Source organism: Tribolium madens, unplaced genomic scaffold (genome assembly GCF_015345945.1).
Source record: "Tribolium madens isolate multiple individuals breed KSU strain unplaced genomic scaffold, Tmad_KSU_1.1 Scaffold_71;HRSCAF=194;Tcas5.2_LG6, whole genome shotgun sequence".
Classification (NCBI taxonomy): Eukaryota; Metazoa; Arthropoda; class Insecta; order Coleoptera; family Tenebrionidae; genus Tribolium; species Tribolium madens.
The window spans coordinates 2,682,863-2,702,829 of NW_025401041.1; the positions used below are offsets into that span (position 1 = coordinate 2,682,863).

The 19,967-nt window shown below is 32.5% G+C and overlaps 5 protein-coding genes across 11 annotated transcripts in view; 2 read left to right on the forward strand and 3 right to left on the reverse strand.

Annotated features, from left to right (window-relative positions):
• Window positions 1-4,018, forward strand: part of LOC123009121 (ephrin type-B receptor 1-B) — a 31,190-nt gene extending 27,172 nt beyond the window's left edge. The window contains exon 14 of one of the 5 annotated variants that reach the window (XM_044405243.1): window positions 2,266-4,018. In XM_044405243.1, the coding sequence (XP_044261178.1) occupies window positions 2,266-2,533 (268 nt within the window). In that variant the 3' untranslated portion in view covers window positions 2,534-4,018. The remainder of the gene's footprint in view (window positions 1-2,265) is intronic. The other 4 variants (XM_044405245.1, XM_044405244.1, XM_044405246.1 and 1 more) reach the window with 4 other exon arrangements.
• On the reverse strand, window positions 3,497-4,815 carry LOC123009126 (ran-specific GTPase-activating protein-like). The gene is made up of 3 exons (XM_044405254.1): window positions 4,706-4,815; window positions 4,229-4,649; window positions 3,497-3,727 (listed from the first exon to the last, which is right to left on the reverse strand). Exons 1-3 carry the CDS (start codon window positions 4,718-4,720, stop codon window positions 3,561-3,563), a joined length of 603 nt encoding a protein of 200 aa, XP_044261189.1. The 5' UTR covers window positions 4,721-4,815; the 3' UTR covers window positions 3,497-3,560.
• Window positions 4,816-4,857: 42 nt separating this feature from the next.
• On the reverse strand, window positions 4,858-5,749 carry LOC123009125 (protein windbeutel). Its single transcript, XM_044405253.1, has one exon. It carries the CDS (start codon window positions 5,615-5,617, stop codon window positions 4,883-4,885), a length of 735 nt encoding a protein of 244 aa, XP_044261188.1. The 5' UTR covers window positions 5,618-5,749; the 3' UTR covers window positions 4,858-4,882.
• Window positions 5,750-7,320: 1,571 nt separating this feature from the next.
• LOC123008538 (coagulation factor X-like) lies at window positions 7,321-16,564 on the forward strand. 3 transcript variants are annotated; one of them, XM_044404388.1, is made up of 10 exons: window positions 7,321-7,492; window positions 7,908-8,121; window positions 8,172-8,542; window positions 13,143-13,205; window positions 13,257-13,301; window positions 13,354-13,379; window positions 13,440-13,577; window positions 13,627-14,001; window positions 16,075-16,236; window positions 16,281-16,564. In XM_044404388.1, exons 2-10 carry the CDS (start codon window positions 7,918-7,920, stop codon window positions 16,496-16,498), a joined length of 1,602 nt encoding a protein of 533 aa, XP_044260323.1. In that variant the 5' UTR covers window positions 7,321-7,492; window positions 7,908-7,917; the 3' UTR covers window positions 16,499-16,564. The 3 variants fall into 3 exon arrangements, with proteins under 3 accessions (XP_044260323.1, XP_044260321.1, XP_044260322.1); XM_044404386.1 differs by having other exon boundaries at window positions 13,354-13,577; XM_044404387.1 differs by having other exon boundaries at window positions 7,324-7,492; window positions 13,354-13,577; window positions 16,290-16,564.
• A 2,663-nt stretch (window positions 16,565-19,227) lies between these two features.
• LOC123008539 (39S ribosomal protein L34, mitochondrial) lies at window positions 19,228-19,745 on the reverse strand. Its single transcript, XM_044404389.1, has 2 exons — window positions 19,502-19,745; window positions 19,228-19,453 (listed from the first exon to the last, which is right to left on the reverse strand). Exons 1-2 carry the CDS (start codon window positions 19,540-19,542, stop codon window positions 19,276-19,278), a joined length of 219 nt encoding a protein of 72 aa, XP_044260324.1. The 5' UTR covers window positions 19,543-19,745; the 3' UTR covers window positions 19,228-19,275.
• Window positions 19,746-19,967: the final 222 nt, after the last annotated feature.

Here is a 19,967-nt window from a genome sequence, read left to right on the forward strand (position 1 = left end):
TATTAATAAATTACACAAAAATTTATTACCGATTTTCATAAAACCTGCTTGTACCTTTTACAAAATAACTTTTTTCTAAATAGACACTCTTTTTATTAAAGATTTTGTAGTAAGAAGCTCATTATTGTCCACAACATTACCTTCTTTTTTCTTCATTTAATAATAAATATAATGCAATTAGTGCAATATTATTACGATCCATCACTGAACTATGTACTTATTATTAACTTTACACGATACCAATAATCACTGGCGAAATACGGAGAGAAGTACTTATAATAAATTATTGAGGAGTGACATTGTTACTATGACAATATATCGTTATAGAGACTATAAATAAGTCTTTACGGTCAGCAAATTTCTCGCCATAACTTTATAGAGACTTTAAGCTTATAGAATTTTTGGTATAGAGAAATATTTCCTTAGAGAATTCGATTTTTACTTATAGTCGATAGCTTAAAGAGTTATAGCGCTATAGCACGTATTTTTTTTTACAGAATAGCACCATAAATCATCTATTTATTAATATTGTACTAAACAAGACTGTAATTCGGTTTTTAATGTTTAAGTTGAAGACGAAGATGCAGCATATAAGGACGACTCGGAAGACTTTATAGACTCTCTAATGAAGTGTTGCACCCAATAAATTCAATTTGCTGTCAGTTTTTTCAAATCACAACATTAATTCTATTTTAAATGCGGATAAAGCACATTTTTTTAAATGTTGTTTTTTCTCAGCCCTATAACTCGCTTACAGTTAGTCCTACAACAAAAATGCAAAAGACCATTTTTGTAGAAAATTTTGTAAGCTTTAATCTTGATAAGAAGGTAAAAACCGATACAAGTGATCGTTTCCGAGATATAAGCAAAAAAACAAAAAAAGACACCTTTAGCCCCTTCCCCCTCCTCGAGCTCGGCCACCACCTTGGGAACTTTTAATGTTCGGTCCAAGTCGCCCCGGCTGATAACACCTAAACTTACTTCTTTTTTTCAACCAGTAAATATTTAAAGAATAATATTCATTCTTGGCTTTCTTAGTAAGTGTATCAAATTTTTTTAGCACATCCGGTGTTGCCGGAAATGCTACCAAATTTAGTTTTTCAAATGAACACCTGTGTTTTTTTTTCTTCCAAACAATAATAATTAACATGAAAAATACTGTAAACCACTATTTATTACATTTTGCGTAACACAATGCAATCAAAAAACATTTTAAATCTTAGACTTTTATAAAGAAATTCGTCGCGTAGCCTGATTTTTAATTTTAAAGGAAAGGTGGGAATAAAAAAATGCTTGGATAGTTAAATTACTGGTTTGACAAATCTAATTTGGATTTTCTTCGACTGATAACAGAACATTCAGATTTCTATTTTCTTGTTCTTCACAAAAAAACACAGATTTTTTTATTTTTAAGAAGCGAACCTCTCAGTTGTTTTTCAATTCGACTAAATTTCCAACGATTTGGCTGAACTCTATTTGAGTATTTTTCTCTATTTTTTTTGTTCTTGTTCTTCACTAAGAACCACAGGTTTTTTAGTTTTAAGAAGCGAACCTCTCAATTGTTTTTCAATTCGACTAAATTTCCAACGATTTGGGTGAACTCTATTTGGATATTTTTGTCTATACTGTCTTTCAGCTTCCGCTCTATTTTTATTGCACTTAAAAACACTTCAAGCTAATCTATCAATTCGTCGTAATTATTATCATCCATTATTAAAGATCTCAATAAGATTTATTGACAAATTAGGCTTTGTCAAACTAACAATTAAACGGTATCCAAGCATATTGCTTTTTACATGAATACCTTGACAAGTAAAATCCGCCTACGTTGCAAAATTTGCAATAAAATTCAAAAATTTAAATTGTTTTGTGAGTGCATTATGTAAAGGAAAAGGTAATAAATAGTGGTTTACCGTATTTTTCATGTCAATTATTATTGTTTCGAGCAAAAAAACATAGGTGTTCCATTTGAAAAACTAAATTTGGTAGCATTTCCGGCTACATCGGATGTGCCAAAAAAATTTGATGCATTTACTAAGAAAGCGAGAAATGAATAGTATTATTTGAAAATTTAGTTTATGAAAATAAAAAGTAAGTTTAGGTTTTATAGGCCGGGGCGACTTGGACCGAACACCCTGTATGTCTACCCAAGTGTAAAGAACGCGTTTAAAAAAAAATCCAACTAGGATTTTTTTCCACCGATCGCCCTATTTTTGTCTAATTTGACTGGGCTATGAATTGTAATAAAGAATGTTTTGTGTCTAGTTCAACGAATCCTTTGTCTGCCGACGCACCCGATTTGACGAATTTCACTTCAGTTGAAGAGTGGCTGAATTCGATCAAAATGGCACGATATTTGGAAAACTTCCACGCCGGAGGGGTTAATACCATGGATGCCGTCGTGAATTTGACGGTGAAAGAGTTAACCGAATTAGGGATAACGCTTGTAGGACATCAGAAGAAAATTATGAACAGTGTACAGAATATTCGGGCGCAGATTAGAGTCAACGGATCTGAAGGTTTTCTAGTGTGAACAACAACACAGTGACTAAGTGATTTTGTGGCAGCTTGCACGTACGTTATTTATTGACAAATCAAAAATAATGTTATATTGTGATTTTTTTACGTAATATTTTTTGTACAAATTTTTATATTTTCAACGGTACTATAAGTTTGATTCAAAACAACAAAAGAAGGGACAACACCAAGCGTTTTATTAACTGAATCAAAAGTATACATATAGACGATATATTTTCTACATATCAGTTTTATTAATTTATTTAATTCGTGTTTCTTTAGGTAATATTATTAAATGTAAAAAATGTCCGTAGCTTAAATCCGTATTAAGACTGTTGTCTCATAATTCTAAAAATTATCTCAAAACAAAAAGGGGAATAGCAATAATATAAATGTTTTGCTAAAGTTGTTCGTTTTTTAACTACAGGAATAGGAAAATTAAGACGTACTTAATAATTTTTTATACTGCTCAAAATATTTCATATAAAAGTCGCCTAGAATTATCGTTTTATTTTTTTTATTTATTACATACAGAATGTGCCAAAGCATCTTGTTCTATTTTATTTGATGGGACATTCTGTAATTCTAAACTTAATTTTTAACTCATTGACTGATAATTTGTCTTAAGATAGGTCTGTTCGAGTATATTTATTATAGAAATAATCCAACTATGTAACTGTTTACATTCCATTTTTGTACATTTTTTTTAGACAATAACGAAAACCACACAGGATACCAAGGCTTTAAGTTTTCATTTCCATTCAGCGCGATTATTATTTCATCTAATGCCTAAATGTGTGTATGTGATGCGAAAGTTGATGGTTCAATTTGTCGTAACTTTTTATTTAAGACGTTATCAAATTTAATATTTCTATATTAATCTGTCATTGTAAAATTGTAATATATTTGTAATATATCTATAAGTTCATTATAAAACGGACTAAACATCTCTCCCATCGTCCTCAAATAAATATAGAAATTTCTATTAAAATAGCTTTATTCTCATACAAAATAATCGTCTTCATACAAAAATACCTAACATCTCATTTTTTCTCTTCTTCTTTGTTACTAACCTCCAACTTGTCCAACTTTGTTGTAACGTCCTCAGTGTTGGCACTACTGGACTTGGGGGGGCATATGAGTTCACTACATTCGCTCTCCTTCAATATTTTCTTGGCCTCCTCAAATTTACTCTTGAAAGTGTCCGCATCTGAAAGGATATTTTTAATTCATGATCAAGTGACAATATAGCCAACTTAATTTCAAATCAGAAATACATACCTGGGCGGAGCCTAATTGCGCACAAACTTGAGAGGGGGAAAAAGTAACTTTGCTAAATGAAATTGGGGTCCGTTACACTATTTCCAATTACTGTTTTTTTTTTCTTTTGCAAAGTTTAGACTTAGTAAAACAATTATGAACAATAGTTTAGTATTTTGAACCAATTATTTTATTTTTTGTTAATAAATACTTTAACTGTGAGAATAAAGCAAATCTGTACGGCACTGGCTTATGTCAACTTAATGTGTACTTTTGGCTTTTACCCCACTCTACTTCCGAATTGTAGAAGAAATACATCGGTAGAAAGAGACGGAACTATTTTTTCCATTGGGTGCACATTGTTTGTCTCTATTTGCTGATGTACTTCTTATGTTCGCCAAATTGTGCCCCAACTTCCGAAAGTGAAAATCCCCAGATTTTGAAAACTTACTATCAACACTGCCGAATTTGATGGCAAAGCACTCCCTTTTGGCCTCCTCGTCCGCGAAATCGGCCGCCGCCGTGTAAATAAAGGCCTTCTCAGTGCCCTTGCAGGGCTCCAGGGTCATCCACGGGGTGATAAAGTGGTTGGCACAAACCTTGAACGTTTTATCACGCCTCATTACGATTCGTACCGAATTTCTCTCTTTGTGTTGCAGGATTTTCATCTCGCCGGTGCCCCTTTCCTTCCACTCAGGGGGCTTACTTGACTTGTCAAAACGGTATAATTTAGCGCGCAGTTTTAGCAATACAATTTCATTTTCCTCATTTGTGCGAATTTCAACCTCGGGTAGAGTCACGATGGGCTTAAACTGGGGGTCAAGTTCGGTGTCGGAACTTTCGCTAAGACTGCGATTTTTCGCTTCCGTATCCTGAAAGGCAATGTTCAATTGTTCACTCCGTGATTAATTCGTGTGCGAATACTTACAATAATGACGGACATTTCGTACAAAACCGGCTTTTTAACCACGAAAAACCAACGACTTTTGTTGTGTTGAATTCAACAAGAAACGTCAAAATGAAACGGCCAATGACAAGGCGGGGATTTTTTGACAGAAAGGCGCGCAAATTCAAACACAATTTGTGGAAATTGTTTATTTTTTAATTACAATTCATCTTTGGGTAATGAAAATGAGCGTAAAATGTTCAGTCTGTTGGCCAACTCGACTTTCTTCTTGTCGTTCACTTTGCCTTGTTTGAGAATTTTGTTCAAACGTCCCAATTCGTGGTTGACGAAGTCCAATCCAGATTCGACGATTTTCGACATGAATTTAACGTAAATGGAGGCCGTTTCCTTCTCGTTGTCTTTCAATTCGGCGACTTTCGCTTGCGTTTCTTCCAGTTTCTTCTGTTTGTTCCCCGAATTGACGAATTCCATCGCCAGTTTATCGAATTTTTCCAAACAACCGGGAAGTCCGATATAAATGTCGGTGTTGTCTTTTATGAGATTTCTCAGGTTGTCCACCGTCCATTCTGCGCTTTTTGCTAATTCTACCGGTGATTTACCCTTGACGAAGAGCCGAATCGCCGGCAAATCGTCTTTCCCAACCCCAAATTTGAGTGCCAATTTCTCGTTTTCCTTGTCACCGTAATCCTTAACACCGACTTCAGCCAAAATCAGTTTCTCATTTTGGGCTAGTTCTTCGGCGAGTTTTGTAAAAACATCGTGTTTTTCACCGTAGGGGTAAGCCACATCGAATTTCACCAAAACCGCTTCAAATCTCGAAATAATCTTATCGAAATTGTATTCGTCCAACGAAACGCAGCCTTTGCAGCCGTTTGCAGATCGCGTAAAACTAAACAGAAGCAAAATTGAGCCTAGAATGTAACTCGAATACATTTTCAACTTAACTGAGCGCTTTTATTCGCATCTATGATTAGGTGTGATAACAAACAAATGAAACAAAACACAAACCTGCGACACGTCAAACTCAAACTTCATTTGTTTCACCTGGCCTCTCGTCATTGGCTAAATTGGACAAAAAATAATTGAAAAGTGGAGCGAGGAGCGACTAGGGAATTTTGAGATGGAAAGAAAAGGTTGGCACTATGAGTGGTGCGAAATTTAAAACACTCCTTATATACAAACACAAGCGGTTTTTTTGTTCAATTTTTTGTGCCTCTGACTGATTTTTTGTTCAATTTTTCGTGACCACTAGCAACTTTTAGCTCTATTTCTTTTTATTAAAATTTTTTTAAGAATTTTAAAAGCAAACCTAAGTTTCTAATGATTAATAAATTTTTAATAAAAATCACCAACGGTTTTTTGTTCCTGTGGCCAATTTTTTGCTCAATTTTTTGTTACCAGTAGCAGTTTTTTGTTCTATTTTTTGTTACTACAAATTTTTAAAAATATTTTTAAAATTTCATCAATAAGCTTCTTTCTGATGATTACCAAATTTCTAGCAAAACACGCAAACGGTTTTTTGTTAATTTTTTTCTTAAAGTTGCCGATTTTTTGGCTCCATTTTTTGTTACCACAAGCAATTTTTAAAATGCAATCTAACCTTCTGATACCAAATTTTTAACAAAGATCATAGGCGGTTTTTTGTTCAATTTTTTGTTCCTGTGGCCGATTTTTTGCTCTATTTTTTGTGAACAGTAGCAATTTCTTGTTCTTTTTTTGTTACTTCAAAATTTTTAGAAATACTTTTAAAAGCCACTCTAAACTCCTAATGCTTAACAAATTTTTAACAAAGATCACAGGCGGATTTTTTATACCATTTTTTGTCCCTATGGTCAATTTTTTGCTCTACTTTTTGTTACCATCAGCAATTTTTTGTTCTATTTTTTGTTACTACAAAATTTTAAAAAATATTTTTTAGCTTCTGATACTTACCAAATTTTTAACAAAAGTCTCAAACGGTTTTTTGTTTAGTTTTTTGTTCCAGTAGCCAATTTTTCGCTCCATTTTTACTTACCAGTAGCAATTTTTTGTCCTATTTTTTCTTACTACAAAATATTTTTAAAAGCCAATCTATGCTCCTAATGCTTAACAAATTTTTAACAAAGGTAACTGCCGTTTTTTGCTCCATTTTTTGTTATCAGTAGCAATTTTTTGTTGTATTTTTTGTTACTAAAAAATTTTTAAAAGCCAACCTAAGCTCCTAATGCTTGACAAGTTTATAACAAAAATCATAAACGGTTTTTTGTTCAGTTTTTTGTTCTTGTGGCCGATTTTTTGTTCAATTTTTTGTTCCTGTGGCCAATTTTTTGCTCCATTTTTTGCTACCACAACCAAATAAAAAGGGTTTATAGTAGAAATGATTAGAAATAAAAAGAACTGAACTCGAAAAGTAAAAGATTTATTATTTAAAACAAGTAAAAACATAAAAAAAATAAAACATTGATACTATAAATCATGGAACAAGTTAACATAATGAAGCAGCTTTATTGTTGAACAATAATGTCCTATGTCCTGCCATTGTTGTCCAACACCCATGAACCAGCAGGAGAAGTTAAACATGCAGCGAGGTTACACTTTGAAAATTTCAAAATTTGGCGCTAGTCTCTAGGTCAAGTTTAAACTCGGAAATTCCTACTACATAACAAAATAAATGCTCATGTTTGTAAACAGGTTTGTAAAGATCAGTCTAATCGTCTTATCCGTTCAGTTGCGAGTCCTTTACCGTCGAAACTGTTCGTTACTGCCTTCAATTGTGTTTAAAACTGAACAATAACGAAGACAATTTCAAAGAAAATCGCCATAATTAAGGTAAGTAAGCAATGAAAATAAATTACCTTGGCTTTAGTATCGGAAAATACCGTAAAACAAGTTTGATGAACAATCCAACGCATTAATAGAATTAATTATAATTGCTAATTAGCTATTGCCGTTACATTGTTATACGATTTCAACCAAAATAATTTCCCCAGAATTTCATCTCTTCTTAGAAGCACAAAAATTCTTGAAAATATTTTCCTCTTGATAACATTTCGATGAGGTCAATCACTAATTACCCAAACGACACAATTATGACGCACGTGTAATTAAAACGAAAAACACTAGTTTTCAACCGGAAGTTACAACTGAGCATCACTGATTAATATTTTAATAACTACTTTTTTCCACCTTCAAACTCGTTTTGATTCAAAACAGACAAAAAATTTCGAGGTTTCTCAATTTCCAGCTCGACGACGATGTTAAAACTGATCTCAATCATCGCCCTTTTCGTCCACCACGTCCACAGTCAGAACCCTTCACCCTGTCCCGAAATCTTCTCCTACGAGCCCCCTGGCCAGGAGGAAGACCGCTGGTACGGCGTCATCTCCCTCCGAACGGACGAAGACCTCGACGGGGTGTGGCTCAAAATCACCCTTGACCGCCCCGCCGAACTCTTAGGGGTACTAATCTCAACCACACTTTTTTTCATTAAAGAAAACAAATTTTCCAGAACTGGTTCGGCGAAGCTCACTCGAGTGATAATCAAGAATTCACGATAAGAAATCCAAGATATAAGTTAGAGGCCGGGCCTCCGGTTTCCGTACGTTTCTTTGTAAAATACAACGCCGCTTCGACAATTCCTAGTCTCAAAGTCATAAAATTGAACGGGAAAACGATTTGTACGAATAGTAGGGAAGATACCGTTTCCACCACCCCACAATTGCACATCAGTCAAATCCGACCTGTGACTAGTAGACCGAGTAGACCGAATAATAGACCGGCGAGTAGTAATGAAGGGGCGTTTTTAAACACGAAACCTAGTAGTTCAGGAAGCCATGGGGGGTCCTCGCAAGAAAGACCAGACAGCTACGACAATCACCAGTAAGACATGATATATTTTTTTTTTGAGTACAACACGGGTTTTTCGAGAAACAATTGGATTTTATCTTATTTAAAAAATTTGAACTGCAACCAGTAATACATTTGCATAGGCTTCATGGATTTTGATTATGAATTTTTAAATTAATAAAACATAGTTATCGCGTGACTGACACAAAAAATTGACAAGACAGGAAACACAATTTTTAAGGTTATTTGTCTATCTACCATTGGAAAACACTTTAATGATTCACACCTTTTTGGAGCTTTTCTATTCAGGAAACATTGTCTTTGCAAAGGCAGAAGCATTTTTCCCAAATTCGCCATAAATGAGAATCATCTGTTTTCTCATTGATCGAATGCATTTTGACTTTTTGTTAAATTTAATGTCAGTTGTGACAAATAAAATTATTGGAAGCAAAGCTATCGTGGATTCATAATCGGGTTTTCAAACAATGCGATATACAGGGTGCGCCAGAACTCGCGTCCCAGAGGTAAATGCTATGTAAGGTAAAATACCAGGAACATGGAAAAAATGTTAAAAAAATTTTATCTATAAAAATTTCGAAGTTATGAGGGTTTAAAGTTTGCACTATGACTCTATTTATTTCTGTTGGAAAAATAATTTTTCAAGTTTTTTTGCTACAGGCTATTAAAAGAGGAAACAAGGAAGCTGTATCCTAAATTGTAACTCTGTTCAATGTTATTTGTGGCTTTTATTGGCAAAATTTTTGTCCCTTTACTAAATAATTGTAAAAAAACATATACAAGATCATTAGCCTCATTAAATAGATATAAAAAAATGTCAAATGTCAAAAAATAAATGTCAAAATTTTTTGACAGATAGAATTTTTTCAATATTTTTTTCATGTTCCTGGTATCTCACCTTACTTGAAAATTTTCTCTGGGGCGCGAGTTCTGGCGCACCCTGTATGTATTGTAGGTTGTATTTTCAATTCCGTAAGGCTCATTATCACTCGTGAAATACCCTGTACATACAATGTCCCATTTTTGAAAAAAAGGAAAGCTTTGCTATTACCTAGAAAATAACGTAATAGTAGTATATTATAACCTAGGTGAGAAATATTTCATTCCTTCCATTAGATTGAAGTACAACGTATTTCAAAATGATTTTCGTCTAGTAAGCTCATGGATTTTCTATATAAAATAAAAAAAGCGCTTTAAAGAAATATCTAATTAACCTCAAAAGTGATTTATTTAGATTGACAGCTGACATTGTTGACAGAAAAAATTGCATGTAAAGTTTCATCAGCGACTTAGATGAAAATAATTTTGAAACACACTGTATACTCGCGCCCCAGAGGTAAGGTAAGATACCAGAAACATGGAAAAAATGTTATAAAATTCTATCCATACAAATTTTGAATTTAGGAGAGTTTAAACTTTGCACTTTGACTCTATTTATTTGTGTTGAAAAAATCATTTTCCAAGTTTTTTTGCTACAGGCTATACAGCTATATCCTAAACTTAACTCTGTTCAATGTTATTTGTGGCTTTTATAGACAAAATTTTTGTACTTTTACTAAATAATTATAAAAAAAACATATACAAGAATGTCAAAAAATAAATGTCAAAATTTTTTGACAGATAGAATTTTTTCCTCATAACTTTACTTTAATTTTTTCTCTGGGGCGCGAGCTCTGATCCCTTGTATATGTTATACAATGTCCCATTCTTGAAAAAAAGGAATGTTTTGCTATTACTTAAAAATAGCGTAATAGTATATTATAACCGAAATGGGAAATATTTCATTACTTTCATTAGATTGAAGTACAACGTGTTTATGGATTTTCCATGTAAAATAATAAAATGCGGCTCTAAAAAAATATGAATCCAATTGATCTCAAATGTTATTCATTTAGATTGACAGCTGACACTGTTGACAGAAAAATTTACACGTAAAGAAATTCTATCAGGGGCTTAGATGAAAATCATTTTGAAACACATTATACAGGATGTTCCGTTTTTATTGTTACAAACTTAAACAGGTGATAGAATATTCAATTTTAAGACAAAAGTTTCCTATGAACATGTATCAAAAAATGTTACGTAAGCGAGCTACACCCTCTGAAAGAGATGCGTTTTTAATGGGGTTTTCCCACTATTGCAGAATAGATAAAATTACAACTGTTGACACAGCTAATTACTTTTAAACATCTGAACGAATTTAAAGATCATTTGTCGAAATTTTTAATCACGGGTCTCTTAAACGGTGAAACAAATTTAATTTTTAATTTTTATCCTTTTTATGGTGTGTGAGACAAATTGTAAACTGATTTTACTCAAAAACGGTAAGTTTTATCGAAAAAAACGTAAGAGAGCTCTTTTTTGTGAAAAATTATGAAATTTAGAATTTTATGGCTGAAAGTGGCAAAAACCACGCCAAAATAGTTAGAGTACTTTTTCCCTACACGCCCGCAGTTTAGAACGCCCCTGAGTAAAAATTTCGACATTTTATCTTTGAAATTCATTTGGGTGTATAAAGGTTATCAGTTGTACCAAATTTTGTAATTTGATCTACGATAGTTTCTGAAATATTGGAAAAAATCCATTAGAAGATGCACCCCTTTCAGGGGATGTGGCTTCCTTATATAACATTTTTAGATATATGTTTATATGAAACTTTTATCTTAAAATTAAATATTCTATCACCTGGTTAAGTTTGTAACAATAAAAATGGAACACCTGTATACAGGGTGTTTACAGTCTTGGAGTCGAAATTTGACCTAATAATAGAGGAGTACAGAAATACTGTAACCGAGAATAAAACTCACATAATTGTTATTATCAAGAATGTTATTTAACTCCAAAATATTGGTACACGGTTTGAGGGTCACTGGAATTATTTCCTTGTTCAGATAAAATTGTATTGTTGCAACAGATAAAAAATCGTATCCATGACAATGAAAGAGAAAAGTCACTTCATAGTTTTAACACTGTCATCATTTGATTTGCTTTTGCTTTAGTTTTTATCAAAATTCGAAGATCTTCTGTTTAATCTCTTTCAGCGAATGGTTTCCAATAGGTTTGATTCGTTTTTCTTAATTTTTCTCCAGATTTATGAACATAAAATATTAAAATAATCAATTGGTTGTCGTGATTATGATTTACGGTGAAACACAAGGTAATGATACTAATGGCCATTGTTGCAGCCGAAGCAGCAGTTCTCAAACAAATTGTGTAAAATGAATAATTTTCTTTAACAACGTGAATTTTTGTTGTTGTTTTGTTGTTGCATTAGTCTTCTTCTACCGTAAATATCCTCTCATTTAAATTTCAACCTCAAGACCGTAAACACTCTGTATAATGTGAAAAAAAAAGGAAAATTTTGCTGTTAGAGTAGGGTAAAAGTTAGAAGTACATACATAGGCGGGTATGCTTTCAAATGGTCTTCCCTTTATTTTAGTTCTTTCTCAAATATTGCAATAATAAAGCGAATCTACACGAAACGGCTAATGTAATAGTATTTTATAACCGAGTTGGGAAACAACAATGTCGCATTTTTGAAGAAAAGTAAAGTTTTGCAGCGGACATAAATAAATAGGACAAGTCAAAAATTCAAGTGATAATTTTTCTATAAAATTTAGTTACATAATTTTATTAAGGGCCAGTTTCATAATTGAAATAAAGTGTCTTTTAAAGTCTCTTTAATTCGATTATGAAATTGGTCCTAAATCTTTATCTAAATTAAATTATTCTGTTTTTGTTGCACAATTCTGTCCTATTTTTATGTCCACTACTGGACATAGAAAATAAGGCCATAGTATATTATACCCCGAGAAAGGAAATATTTCATTACTCCAACGAGTTAGGTTATCTGTCCGACTAGGTTACGTGGAGCCTTGGAATGTAATGATGAACTTTCCACCAAAAATTCTTTGCTATTTTATTCACAATCACATATTGTTTAATTAAAAAAATATCTCTCTTTTAGATAGAAATTTTGTTCACTAAACTCGCAAAATTCAGTATCACTATCTAGTACACTGTTTTTGGTTGAATTAACACAATATCTAGTAAATTTTACAATTAGGAGTTGGTACATTTTTGTACCAATAATAGCCTCTGAAAATTATTTATTACAAGTAATGAAAAGAAGTAAATTGATACGAATTTATTGCTGGTGATTTTTATCATTAAAAAATTTTTTTATAGAGGCTGCTTCAGTTTTATTGTTACAAATTTAAACAGGTGATAGAATATTCAATTTAAGACAAAAGCTTCAGCTTGATTAAAAATTCAACATTTGATCGTTGATTTCGTTTAACCAAAATGTGCTGAAACATGCTTTATAAATAGTTATATTTTTGTAGACCGCTACTTTTTTTTTAAGAATATTAGAAAATGTTATTTATATGGGTATCCATGATTAAAAAAACAACTAAAAATTCCATTCCAACAATCCAGAGGTTTCCAAAAATAATTCAATTAAAATCAATGAAAGATTCTAGAAGCTTGGAATTTTTTTAAATTAATCATAATTGGTTTTTAATGATTTTTTAAATATGTAGGCAGTTATCCATCCATGTAAATTAATTATTAAAATCAGCTACCAAATATAATAACATAAAAAAATCTTCAGGACGAATAATTACAATTCTCAAAGCACCACCACCAGTAACTACAACAACAACAACAACAACAGGTAAATGATAACACATAAAAATAGCCCCAAATTAGAAAAAAAAAATTATAGACGTCCCGGGAGCCAATCGAACTCAATCAGCAGTAACAATCACCGGTAATTTTCGAAATTTTCGCGTTAAAAAAAGTGCCAAAACTGTAATTTTCAGCGAGCACGAATCGTCGATTAACTCAGGTAGGAATTCCAACGGCTTATCAGCCGCCGAGGAAACGACCCACTCTGACTTCTTCCCAGGTGACTTCGCGGTCCACCGTCCGAGTCAAGCTCGCCCCCCTTCGAAACCGTCCACAGTGAGCAAAAGGAACGTCGGATGTGGAACAATCGCTATGAAAGCAAGTCCTTTAATTTCATACGGCCAAAACACAACTCAAGGTATCAACCACCAAAAAAAAAAATTCAAAATTAAGTACCAAAATTGCAGGACAGTGGCCATGGCACGCCGCATTGTACCACATCCAGGGGGCACAATTGCTGTACACATGTGGGGGCACTCTCATCTCCGAAAATCACGTCTTAACAGCTGCACATTGCGTCGCGAAGCCCCAAACCAACCGACCGATCGAAACCAAAGACCTTTCAGTTTATTTAGGGAAATATCATTTGAAAAAATTCGGCGATGGAACGCAAGATAGAGATGTGACAGACATTTTCATACATCCACACTACAATTACAGCGTTTATTTTAATGATATTGCAGTGCTGAAGCTGAAAACGCCGGCTGATGTCACGAATTATGTCCGACCTTGCTGTTTGTGGGAAGATGGGACTGATATTGAATACGTCCTCAACAAATTAGGTGCGTATACGCGAAAATCTCACATTTATATACACAATACATACTAATATCAGGGAAATTGCACTCTTTTTACTAAATTTTTAGTTGAAGACTGTCAAAATGATTATGAATACCAACCTGTAAAAAAATAAAAAAGTTTCCAGACGTGAATAATACAGTGCGATCAAAAAGTCTCTCTATCAAGTAGGTGTACTAGTTGAGGATGTATGTCGCCTAGCAGTTCGTACATAGGTACCTATGTCAGCTAGATAGCAAAAATGACTGCATGGAACGTCTTAAAACATCCTACAATAAGATGTAGTTGGTGTTTATTCAGAAAAATCGTTCACCACAATTGACTGTTACAGTTTACATAAAAATTATTTTGACAATTCTTATTTGTCATTGTGACATTTTATCTTCCGCAGACACACGTTTTAAACTTCTAGGCTTACTTGATAGACAGACTTTTTGATCGCACTGTACATACAAATCAAAGCAAGTTGGGCGGAAAATGCAATTCAGATTTTAAATTAGCACAATTTTAGGTGGACTTTGAGTAAAAAAGTTTTGTCAATTTTTGTAAATATCAACACCAACCTTTAAAAAACTATTTAGGAGCATTCCACAAACGTAAATATTTTAGATTGCTATTTGCAATTATGTAAATTTATAACGATATAATCATGGATAGGTGAAATTAAGGTTGGAAAATTTAAATCACAAAGCTTCATAAATCACTTTCCTCGGAAAAGTAATAATTTACGTTTTATTAAGGCTTAAAATTTAAACCTATTTAGCAATATATTTTCTCTAGTTCTATGACAACTATCAACAGTGTTGCCAACTTGAAACAAATAAATTCACCAGATGTCAGCTGAAAAGTTACCAGATTTACACATATTTCACCAGATTACAAGATTGTGATTTAATTTTTTTTTAATACTGTCGAAGATTCACGTTTTTTTAACATAAATCTCGCAAATCTGCTCAAAAACATCCTTAAACGCTCGAAAAATTTAAAAATAGGTAACGCTATTTCATCTAGTCTAATTCTATAATTTTTTGGCTAGTTTTTAATTAAATTTTGTGACATACCGGATCTATTGGCAACACTGAATTAGTGATAATCCTTCTAAATTTCTTATATCAGAATGTTTCAGGTGACGGCTAAATCAACAGTCGCCCGTCGCCAATGAATGACAATTGCCTATAAAAGTTTGACATTTGAATTTGAAAGTCAAGGTTGCCAAATTGAATTTTAAATTTGACACCAAATCATTTAGTCACCCTAAATTTACGTTTTTACTTGAAAAACATGCGAAAACACTTGATAAAGGCAAAAATAATGACTTAATTTGATGTTGTTTGGTTCGTTTTAACAAAATCTTGCAATTAACACCATTTTCGGCCATATTTTGTATTTTCCGTCCAATTTTTTTGACAAAATTTTACTCAAAAAGAGCTAAATCGAATGAAACAGACAAAATAACATCAATTTAGATTTATTTTCGTTGTGTTTATGCATGTTTTGACAATATCCTCTGGTTCAAAAACGAACTTTAACGAAATTTTGTAAAATGGTTCTGTCTCTGGCTAAAAACAAAGTAAAACGCTCAGAAATTGACAAAATAATGTGCTTGTTCACCAATTTTAGCGATTTTTTTATCTTGTTGAGTGAAATATCATTTAGAAAAACAGAACTATCTCTCGATTTTTCAACTTGTTTTGAGAAAATTTAGCATTTGAGTTTCTGCATGGCTAAAAAGACGTGCAAAATTGCTCAAAAAAATACCAAAAAAAAATCATTTTTGACTGAATTTACAATATCAATAATTAAAAAATCAAATTAAAAAAGTTAATTTTACTAACATTTGGGTAAATAAAAAATATTTCAAAATACATAATTTTTGCTGAAACTACAGTCACGATTCTCAAAAATCATCAGAAATTAGAATTTTACAAAAGTTTTCACCAAATCATTATTCTAATATAAAAATCACCAGACCTGGCAACACTGACTATCAATTGGAGAAAATTGACAGCCCGCCAAATTCAAATGGCTCGATGTTTAACGAATTTTTGATTTTTTAGGGACGGTAGTTGGCTGGGGCTTTGACGAAAAGCGCCAAATCTCCGATACTTTGATGCAGGCCCAAATGCCGGTCGTTTCCACCGTCAGTTGTATTTATTCCAATCGCGAGTTTTTCTCACAGTTCACTTTCGAAAAGACCTATTGTGCCGGTTTCCGTAACGGTAAAATTCCTTACCCTTTTCACTTGAAATGATAAAAATAACAGAGGATTCAGGTACAACTGTCTGCAACGGCGACTCCGGAGGTGGTATGGTGTTCCCCAAATCCGGGACGAGTGGTCACAATACCGTGTGGCAGATCCGGGGAATTGTCTCAGTTGGAGTGGCTCTTCAAGGACAGGGAGTTTGTGATCCACGACATTATATCGTCTTTACGGACGTTGCCAAACATCTAGACTGGATTAAACAAGTCATGAGGGAATAAAAATACCATCTTTTTGTTGTAATACTCATATTGTGATATATTGTCTAAATAAACTACTTTTTATAACCGAGAGTAATTCATTTATCAAAAATAACACTTTTTTTTATTTTATCAGCTATAATAAACAAAACTTTAAATTTATAGCGTTAAATTCAAAAACAATACTTTTAATGTTAATCTTATAATCAAATTAATAAGATACAAATTGTTGGTCCACGTTCTTATTTAATCAATTCTCAGTATTTTGATAATAGTATGCAAGCATCCTAAAATTATGAGTGCAAAAATATGAAAATCGACGTTATCGTTTTTAATGTTAAAACAAATTGTATGTTCGCAAATTTAGTTTTATAACAATCTGGAATTAGAAATAAAAAGTTTATTCACAATCATAAACTAAAATCAATCTCGGTATGTAATCTACTATAGTCATAATTTGAAAATAAAAATCTGTAAGTACTACAAAACGAAAATATGTTACCAATTTAAAACCGTTTTAGATGTATGAATTTGATAAATATTAGAGAAAAATGTTATTTGTTGTTAGGATTTACCCACAATTTGTAAGAAAACCCTTGAGCACTAAAAAGTGTTCTTAATTAGTCTTGTGGACATTTTGAGTTATTTAACCCAAAATTTATTTAGTTTTAAGTATCTTCTCTTCTTGGTTGTCGTGTATTTTATTATATTCGAATTCAGATGTGTTAATAAATTTTACCAACTGTTTAGTATAAAAAAGCCCCACACCAAATTTCGCTAAAAGGCGAAACAAAAGCCAGAATTCTAAAATTTTAGGAACCCAAGATGGAATACTTCCACTTGTCATTCCTCTTGGTTCATACAAAAACTCAATTCATTTCCCCATATCCTAAATGGTTCCAATATGAAACCCAAGGATCAGAAAATGACTGATGGTATGGCGTGGGGTCATTTCTGAGCGAAACTAATTCTTTGAACTTAAAATCCATAAAAATCACTCGTAGAATCGGTTTCGGCGAAGTCGTTACAACAGACCACAAAGAATACTTAATTCAAAAAAAAACCAACCATAAATTAGTCGCAAATACACCGTACAAACTCAGATTATGCCTAAAATCCTAAAATATAATCAGTGTTTCGCGGCGGAGACAACGATAGGGAAGAGGTAAATGAAAATTCCTACCTTTGAGTGCTCCCACGTAGAATCCAACCAAAAGGATGAGGTAGGAAAATAGGAAAGGAAGGGAAAGAGGTTGGGATGATAGGAATCTTCACTAATTCTTTAAAATCTGCGGTTCTGCTGAGCAATTTCCAATATTATCACTTTCTAGTTTCAAGACGAGTGATTCCAACAAATACAAATAATTCACACGAAAAAACCAAACATAAACCGAAACCTTGTTTTTTAACATAAAACATTTTGTTTTTCTTAACAACCGAAACTAGGGCCGAATGTCAACGCTCTCTTTAAATTAACTAAATACAAATTATAAATTATTATGAGAAAATAAGGACGCGACAATCAGTAAAATTGGCAAAAAAAAACAACATTTTTTGTATTATAAATTTTTTTGTAAAACGCGCTTTATGTATTTTTTTTTCAAAAATTGTCACAATTAATAAGAATACCAACCTTTAAAAAATTAAAGAGTATTATATTGACAATCTACGTTTTGTTATTTCTACAAAGTGGTTATAATTGATTTAAAATGCCGCTTTACGAAAATAGGGGTACCTACTTGTTGTAACTCAAAATTAAAAAATCGCCGTTTATTAAGCCTCCACTTCGAAAATAGACTTCAATTATAAACTTGTTTTATTCCAAAGTATACATTATTATCAATTATTATTGGAAATTAGTTGAAACAATAAAAGTTTAATTAACAACAATTTATTATTAATAGATGTGACACTAATGACAGAACTAGAGCTTTCAAAAAAGTAGAGCGGCACAAATAAAGTTACATGCAAATAAATTCCAAAGCTGGCTAGATGAAAATCATTTAATAATAAAGATCACCCGGAAGTTTAAACAGTAGATATATAGAAATTACCACCTAGGATTTGAACTTTTAGGAAAATTACGTTTTTCATGTTGTTTGTAACTAGAAATTTCAGAAGTAATTTTGAATGCTTAGGGTTGGTTACCCCTTGTAGTTGACGGTTGTTGTTTTCTGTCAACCTGCTGTTAACTATCAATTGAATTATTCATACAAGGTGACAGGTGACTTAACCTAAATTTTGACACTAGTTGTTTGTCACCAGTAACCAACCTAACCAAATTTATAGCAACCTATTCACAAATATTCCGAAATCCTAGGGAGTAATTTCTTGTTGATACGACAATATGTATTATTCACGTCTGGAAACTTCTTTATTTTTTTACAAGTTGGTATTCATAATCATTTTGACAGTCTTCAATTAAAAATTTACTAAAAAGGGTGCAATGTGTTTTTCACCAAAAACCAACCTAACCATATTTATGGCAACCTATTCACGAAAATCCCTAAATCCTTGGGAGTAATTTCTTGTTGATACGCCAATAGATACTTGTTATGGAAATTGTTGACAATTGACCCCAATTACACCATAAAACTTTTCAAGAATAACACTTCCATGGCCCACTTATTTAGCTCGATTTTTATCAATCAGAGCCACGAGATTTCTATTAGTTCATAAAAAAACAATTATGAAAAGTGACTGATGAGTTGATGACAAATTATTAGGGAACAAGAAGACGTTTTTTGTACTATTCGTAATGTGCTATATTATCTAATTGAACTACTTTTTTATACAAATTAGTGTGAGTACACCCATCTACCCTTAAGTATGCGATTCATGAGGATTCGACGACCTGCAGGGGTAGACATCCGTTTTTTCCAACCGTGGCGTACAATTCGCCGCCTTTCGTTTGGCCGGGGGAAATGGTAACGAATAATTGTGCGGATTGAGGCCTCGTAGAGCCCCCCGATTTGACTACAAATTAATCATCTAGCAAATTTAACAGGAAACCTCCATACTTACATTTGAAACAATTTCGGAACGGCATTCAACAAAAACGACATGGTTTAGGTTATGACATAACCTCAAAATAACAAAAAAAAAACTAAAACTGTCGCACACTGCAACAACACTAGCACGAACTACTCTAATTTAATATCACACCTAAATTACCTAATTTTTTATTGTAATTAGCACAAAAATAAGCAAAATTTTACAAACGGACTCGAAATTTTGACAGTAATGTCAACTGTCAGAAAATTGCATCAAAAATTTCATAATTACAGATTTGTAAATCAAGCATAAATAAAAACAAATTTGAAATTATTCTACAGTCAGGATTACAACATCATTTCTTTCATTAATCATTATTATTTAAAAAAATAAACTTGGCATAACGTGTTAGGTTGGTAGCAGTAAACCCCCTAAACACGAGTATTGTAGTGGATTTTTGAAATTATTTTATTAAAATAAAACGTACTAAATAATA

What these genes read in the sequence shown, in the direction of transcription:
- LOC123009126 (XM_044405254.1), bottom strand. An exon ending in CAAATTCGGCAGTGTTGATA is followed by an intron (nt 3,728 to 4,228) that starts GTAAGTTTTCAA and finishes ATATCCTTTCAG; the next exon opens with ATGCGGACACTTTCAAGAGT.
- LOC123009125 (XM_044405253.1), bottom strand. Translation starts at nt 5,617, where the DNA reads ATGTATTCGAGTTACATTCTAGGCTCAATTTTGCTTCTGTTTAGTTTT.
- LOC123008538 (XM_044404386.1), top strand. Translation starts at nt 7,918, where the DNA reads ATGTTAAAACTGATCTCAATCATCGCCCTTTTCGTCCACCACGTCCAC. An exon ending in CGGCCAAAACACAACTCAAG is followed by an intron (nt 13,578 to 13,626) that starts GTATCAACCACC and finishes CCAAAATTGCAG; the next exon opens with GACAGTGGCCATGGCACGCC. An exon ending in ATACGTCCTCAACAAATTAG is followed by an intron (nt 14,002 to 16,074) that starts GTGCGTATACGC and finishes TTGATTTTTTAG; the next exon opens with GGACGGTAGTTGGCTGGGGC.
- LOC123008539 (XM_044404389.1), bottom strand. Translation starts at nt 19,542, where the DNA reads ATGTCGTTTTTGTTGAATGCCGTTCCGAAATTGTTTCAAAT. An exon ending in GTTCCGAAATTGTTTCAAAT is followed by an intron (nt 19,454 to 19,501) that starts GTAAGTATGGAG and finishes ATTAATTTGTAG; the next exon opens with TCAAATCGGGGGGCTCTACG.